Genomic DNA, 7,111 nt, shown 5'->3' on the forward strand with positions numbered 1-7,111 from the left:
GCCATCAAAGGTCAGATGTGTCACACATATGAATATTCAGTGAATGCTAGAGCTGACTTGAATTTACTGTAATATTTGATCTGACCTTTCATATGACCTTTCATCAACTTTAAAAATCAAGATCACAAATAAAATAACTGTTGGTCAGGAGATTTTTATCTCATGTACATCCACCCTAAACTCCCATTTCAGAATAAATACATCAACTATTTAGTTCATCAGATAGCTTATCAAAACAGATTGCCGTCCAAACGCATCCTTTAAATTTTAGACTGACTTAAATAATTCCTTTTGTTTTTCATGAAATAAATGGGAACAATTTGCATATAAATGTAATACATGTGTGCCCCTCTGTCAAAATTCCTAAAATTACAATGTCCTACGAGGTTATATAAAGTTCAATAATGGAGTCTTCTATATAAGGAGCTGCAAATTAGAGTTCATGTATAACAAAATGTATAAAGATGTTAAAATTACATGTGTTAAAATGTACAGAATTCTATTTGTTATACAGTTCTATAAGAATACATACTGTCCTGTTGATCTTCAGCCAACATATGTAGTTTTACGTCATCTTTTTCTGTTGCTGCCATTGTTTATATACTTCAAATGCTCAAAAGAAGATATTTTTGGGGGCTCTGTAATGTAAATATACATGTAAATTAGTATGATAATACTAAAAGAATTAGAAAAAGGCCCCCATATATTGATATATGTAAACTCAAAACTGACCGATCAGTTTTCAGTAAATTTAAACTAAGTGCCCATTCCCTAGCAATTAAAAGAGGGCGTTATACCAACATTGAAAGAAGGAAACACATTTGCTTATCCTGTAACAGACAAGAAATTGAGGATGAATACCATTTCTTCTCAATCTGTCCATGCTATATATCATTGAGGGATACCTATATACAAAAAATTAATAAAAATCTTAATTTCAATTTTATTAAATTGCAGTCTGCTATAACACTGAAGCATTTGACTGCACTTTTAAATAGCAGTCTACCTGCAGTCATTATAAAAATCAGATTCACCATAAAGTACATTTGTATATTAATGATTGTTTTTTATTGAGAACATCTGTATAACTTGTATTTCTTTTAATATGCAACCTAATTTTTGTTTGTGTTCTTTTTTTAATTGTTCATGAACATTAATAATGTGTTAACTGTTGATATTTATAGTCTTTTTTTTTCTTCGCTGTGAATACCACTGTCTCTCTTATATATATAATTATCATCAATTTAACTATTGTCAGTTTATTGTCTTAATTTTGTATGCCATAACCATTTAATGTAAACTGTGTTTGTGCTAATATATATTGTCTATACTAAGATATTGTCAAGAGATTTTTCAAATTTTTATTTTTTTTATTTTAACCCTTTCGCCGATGAGTCCCGGTTTACCGGGATTCACGCTTCAGACAGCTGATGATGAGTCCCGTTTTACCGGGATCGGAATACCTCTTTTATATTTCCCGCTCAAAACAGTGCAAACATGAGTTATCTTTCTTTGATGAATACCCGGATGAAAGTGTAAACATGGCGCTTCTGTTTGTTGAAAAACGTGTCAAAATCAGACGAAATTTACGGAATTTACGAGAATTTGAAATGAGGGAACATTTTTTTTGAAAGAATATGGAAGAATTGAAGCCAAACTAGTATACCTTTTTGACATAAAATGTCGTTTTATATACAAAACACTTGGAATGGACATCGTTTAGTGTGAGGAATTTGTACAGCCTCGTAAAATTTTTCAAAATTTTGCCGTTTTGGGTTAAAAAATTACGATTTGGGGTTTTAGAGCAGAATTTTAAGAATTTCACCTAGATAATGCCGAAAATTTGAAAATTTGAATATTTTATGAAGAAAAAATTATCAAAACATGAACAAAACTGTGAACATGGTGTTAGTGAATGAAATAAATACACAAATAACTATAAACAAGTTTTTATTGACATTTATTATGAAGGTCTCCCACTTGAGTAAAAGTAGCCAGGGAAGCCATCGTCTCAGAGTAGCTTCTGTCTGGGCAGCAATCGGTGAAAGGGTTAATGGGCATTTTTCTTTTCCTGTCCTGCAGAAGGTGTAAATTCAAACTAGGTTGGGATAAGTCCAAATAAGTATGACGTCTTGAAAGGCTATTATGTTTTTTTTCTTTGACGCCTTACTTCGACGTCATAATGCTGAAGCCGCCATTTTCGGTTGGACTTTGAGAGCATATTTTGCTCTCAACTTTGAGACCCAATTTGGACATCAAATTTTCAGTGAAGGCTAAAAAAAATTGCATACATAAAAATTCTTACCTTTTATCATGTTTATGTGTTTACATTTTGTAATTGTGCAAAATATTTCCAATTAATCCCTACAGAAATAATAATATAACAATTCCATCCGGGGCGGGAACATGTCGACGTTTATCTGGTTTATTTTTAGGAGATTATAAAATAAGTTTACACCAAACTCTGTCATGTCTGTAAAATTTGACAGACCTGAATTTCCGGAACGTTTGTTTTACATTTTCCGGAAATTCAGGTCAGTCAAAATGTACCGAGTTTGGTTCAAAAATATATTTTATACTCCTAATATGAAGCATCTTGATGTTTAATCAGATAAACATTTTAAAAAAGCAGTCAATTCCTTCTCAAAGTCCAACTGAAAATATGAGTTTGGCCTTATGATGTCGAATTAGGCGTCGAAAGAAAAAAAATATAAAAGCCTTTCAAGATGTCATAATTATTTGGACTACGTTGGGATACAACTTTGAGATGCTCCCTCTCAGGTAACAACTGTTTTGTATTGTATTGATTGTCCTTGATTGGCATGCAGGATAAATATCTACACAACTATAGGCCAGTTGCACCACAGCAGGGTGTTATATATTGACTGAGTGGACAGTATCCAATACAATTCAGATGTTTGTTTTAACATCTTTAAACCTTCTGCAGGAACAAAAAAAAAATTAAATGCCCATCAAATCAAATTAAAAAAAAAAACATACAATGCATTTAAATCTTGTATATCTAGTGAATGCCAGGCCTTAAAATGTGTGTAAACAGATTATTTTTGGAGGTGTAAATACGGACATATTTGTACATTTGTTGTGATAAACAAAAATATGATAAATGTTTGCAACATGTGTGTTTTGATTTTCTGACAGAAAAATGTCATGCCGGTTGAGTGTGTATAAATTTGCAGAGCCACAGAAGTTACATTAAGACCTGAAAAGTTTCATTATCTGCAGATAAAAAAAATATATGGATTGATCTGATTTATTGAGAAAAACATTACCTGATTCTAATACAATATAAACATAACCAAGCCCTTTCGCCTTGCGTCGGCGACTAAAGTACCAAATTTTAAAGAAAACAATAGAGAATATCCGAACGGAGGTATTCCGATTGACAAAAGAAAAAATGTATGGAGCGCAACTTTATCATTATTTTGACAGACAAATCACCTATAAGCAGTTACTTTCTACACTATACTAGTATAGAAAGTCCCTGTTGTAAGTTTCGTTTTATTTTATTTATAAAAGAAAGTAAAGGTGATATAATTTTTTCACAGACTCAGACATGTGAGACAGAGTTGTCAAGAACTGGCCGGAGATTTGGAAATTTTCAGCTGTAGTTTGGGCCTCATAAACTTGAGATTTCTTATTGACATTTTTATCGACGTACGCAATGTTTTGTGTTTTGGTTGGTTGTTTTTTTTTTTTTTTTTTTTTTTTTGTGTTTAAACTGCATATATTTCCTTTTTGGTTTATGATTTTATACCTTTAAACACATCCATAGCCATTTTTATTATGATAGAAATAGAAGATCAGGGGTTTCCAAATATTTATTTATTATATATATATATAGATGAAGTGGTCAGCCATCATATATAGTTTAACTAAGTTGTTAAAAATTATCTATGCTTAAGCTTCGTTGTCAATTGAGACAAACAAGTAAAGAAAAATATTGACTGTAACAAAGTATGCATTTCAAACGAAACTCATGATTGTATTCCAATATCCGGAAAATTTTCAAGTGAACTGGGACTGAGTTATTCAGTATGTAATCATTTATCCTTTTCCTGTAATAAAACAATCAGAACACAAGCTATAAGAGTTTCAATTTCAGCTGAGGATTTCTTGGACCATGATCTAAAGACTTTTAAACCAAATTGCCCAGTTTTCCTGTTAAGTTTGAGATGAGTTTCAAATGTGACCTGTCATGATACGTTAACGATATTCTGTATGCCTTTATATTTTTATTTGAATATCTCATGTGCATGTATAATATTTGGCCCTGCAACTTTCGTCATGGCCGTTCGTATGCCTTGTATGTATAACACGACTCACGTACATGAGATGATTTAGACCGGCTTCAATGATGTTTTCAATCTCACTGTTAGTGTATATAGAATGTATAGCACACATTTTTATTATATTCGAAATCACAAAAAGACGAGACATATATCTGTGTCAACAGTGTATTGTTTAAATACATGAACAGAACATTTTATCTTGGGATAAAACTTAGAGACTTTAACATTTAAAAACGGAAACCGACAAATTTGTCAAAAGTACCTCTATTTCAAATATAACAATACTGATTGTTCATACGGAAACTGAAAAAATTGCTTGACTAAAATTTAAAGAGTCAGATTTTATTATGAAATTTCCGGAAACGCCTGTTAAATAAAGGCAAAAGTAGTATACCGCTGTTCGAAACTCGTAAATCGATAGAAAAAAAAAACAGCCCGGGTTACAAACTAAAACTGAGGGAAACGCATTAAATATAACAGGAGAACAACGACACAACAATAAAATGTAACACACACAGAAACGAACTAAACATTAGACAAAATCCGATGAGAATAACAAATATAACATCAAAACCAAATACATGAATTTGGGATAGAAAAGTACCGTGACACTTTGTCAAATATATAGCGAATAAACGGATTTTTGTCACTGAATGCTTTCCAAGAACAGTTTTAAAATTCCGTCTCTATTGATATATATCTTAGTGAAAGGCTTTCTTAAAAAATCACAAGAAAATGAAAAGTGAACCAAATAATTATTATGATTTTATCGAAACCTCAGTTAAGACTTAAAAACTTTTGTATAATAGATATGTACAGAGGCACATATACATATATGTGTTTATATGTCTCTGGCATACATTATTTGTTTCAGAGCCTACGACAAAAGCACTCGGAAAGAATTGCTGATATAAATTAAGTCGAGTTATTGGCTATCCACACAGATGATAGTTAATTGGAAGATTCAGAAAAAAGGGGTGACAAAATCAGACCAATGTCTGCTTATTAATCTGTTCGTATATAGAAATAAGGAGACGTGATGTGATTGCCAATGAGACAACTGCATACATTTTTTTTGTACATCAGAGTCAAAAACACGTTGATGTCATCAACACTGTCTAGATAACCGTACCGTGACGGGTCTTTACTAACAACGAGCAAAACCCATACCGTATAGTCAACTATAGAAGGTACTGACATGGCAAATTATGAAACAATTGCAACTAGGAAACCAAAAGCCTTTGTTTTGGCAAAATAATAAACAAATAAAAAGTATGACACGCAGCCTTGAACGACTACAACGGAATAATACAGGCTCCTGACTTGGGACAGGCACGTCCATATAAGGATAAGAGTGAAGGTTGGTACCTATTAAAAAGGACCTGACATGTCAAAATGTGAACTTTGACCAATTCAAACTACGGAAACAATAGCCTCATGTATTTTGAAAAAATATTTTACAAATAAAAAGTGTTTCCCGTTTCTCGTTATTCTATATAGATTAGACCGTTGGTTTTCCCGTTTGAATTGTTTTACATTAATCATTTTTGGGGCCCTTTATAGCTTACTGTTCAGTGTGAGCCAAGGCTCCGTGTAGAAGACCGTGCTTTGACCTATAATGGTTTTTCTTTTACAAATTGTAACTTAGATGGAGGGTTGTCTCATTGGCACCCTGCCGCACCCATACTAAATCTTCGCACATCTATCTATTATTTTATATACAGAACGTGGCAAGGTTAAACATGTTTATGAGCGCTCACTCTTCCCTAACTTGGGACACCTAGTGGTGTAGTAGCAAAACGTCAGAAAAACTGAAAAGAAGCCTCACCAAATCAAAGTTTGAAATAACTTAATATATACTATTGACACGAAGCACCAAAAACAAAAATATATATACCGTGAGACAATAGACACAAAGTACCGGTCCAAGAGTACATGCAGTTGCCGAAAAGGTATAGTTTTAACGACCAATTACAGCTAAATGCATTGGGGGTGTAGGTAAGTTAATATCTTTGGCTATAGCTTTGTTGTCTGTTAGCTGAACCGTGAAGTCATTAAGGTTAACTATAATACCGTCCTTTTGGAGTAGTCTACTATACAGACAGATAGATTTGTTATATGTCGAACCAATCTATACTCTTAAAGGAGGGTAGCATACCTAACATGATAATGGCTTCACGGTTCAGCTAGCAAGCAAGCTAACCAAATATCTTACCTTTACCTACATACTGTATGCATTCTGCTGTAAAACTAACAGATAAATCATGCTCTCCCGACAAATTCCAATCAGGACCCATCCAACATCTATTAGTATTTGTTAGTAATATGCATACAATATTACATTTTTTTTGCCATTGATTTTATCAACAAATGTGTGTACAATCTTACAATTCCAACAAACAAAAGACATGCACGATGTTATCAAATATGAAACAATTCAAACAATAACCCAATGACCAGATTTCTGAAAATAAAAATAAAAAATAAACCAAAAACATAAATTACAGACTGCCTTCACTTACTACAAATGAATTACAGGCTCCTGACTTGGGACAGACACATAACGAATGCGGTTATGTTATACTTGTTTATGGGCGCTCTATTCTTATTGATAAGGATGTTACGGCACAATATCAAATGAAAAAAAATGTAAAGACAAACAGTTGGTAGTAACTTTATTTATAATATTGGCACACAGCACAAAAAAGTAGTTGCTGAAAGGTATACTAGTAGTGCAGTCAATTTACAACTAATATATAAATTATGCTCTCCCAGAAAAAAACCCGAATCAACCAGGAGTT

General features: G+C 32.5%; 1 protein-coding gene across 8 annotated transcripts in view; it reads right to left on the bottom strand.

The window, feature by feature from the left end:
- LOC143047565 (anoctamin-2-like) overlaps positions 1 to 3,369 on the bottom strand; it is a 74,853-nt gene extending 71,484 nt beyond the window's left edge. For 6 of the 8 annotated variants that reach the window (XM_076220649.1, XM_076220651.1, XM_076220650.1 and 3 more), the window contains exon 1: positions 533 to 638. Coding sequence is in view for 2 of the 8 variants with exons in the window: in XM_076220653.1 (XP_076076768.1) it covers positions 533 to 593 (61 nt within the window). In the remaining 6 variants the exon portion in view is untranslated. Of the gene's footprint in view, positions 1 to 532; positions 639 to 3,290 lie in introns of those variants that run through there. The other 2 variants (XM_076220653.1, XM_076220652.1) reach the window with 1 other exon arrangement.
- Between the last annotated feature and the right edge of the window lie 3,742 nt (positions 3,370 to 7,111).

The sequence above is a fragment of the Mytilus galloprovincialis genome, chromosome 10 (assembly GCF_965363235.1).
Source record: "Mytilus galloprovincialis chromosome 10, xbMytGall1.hap1.1, whole genome shotgun sequence".
Taxonomy (NCBI): domain Eukaryota; kingdom Metazoa; phylum Mollusca; class Bivalvia; order Mytilida; family Mytilidae; genus Mytilus; species Mytilus galloprovincialis.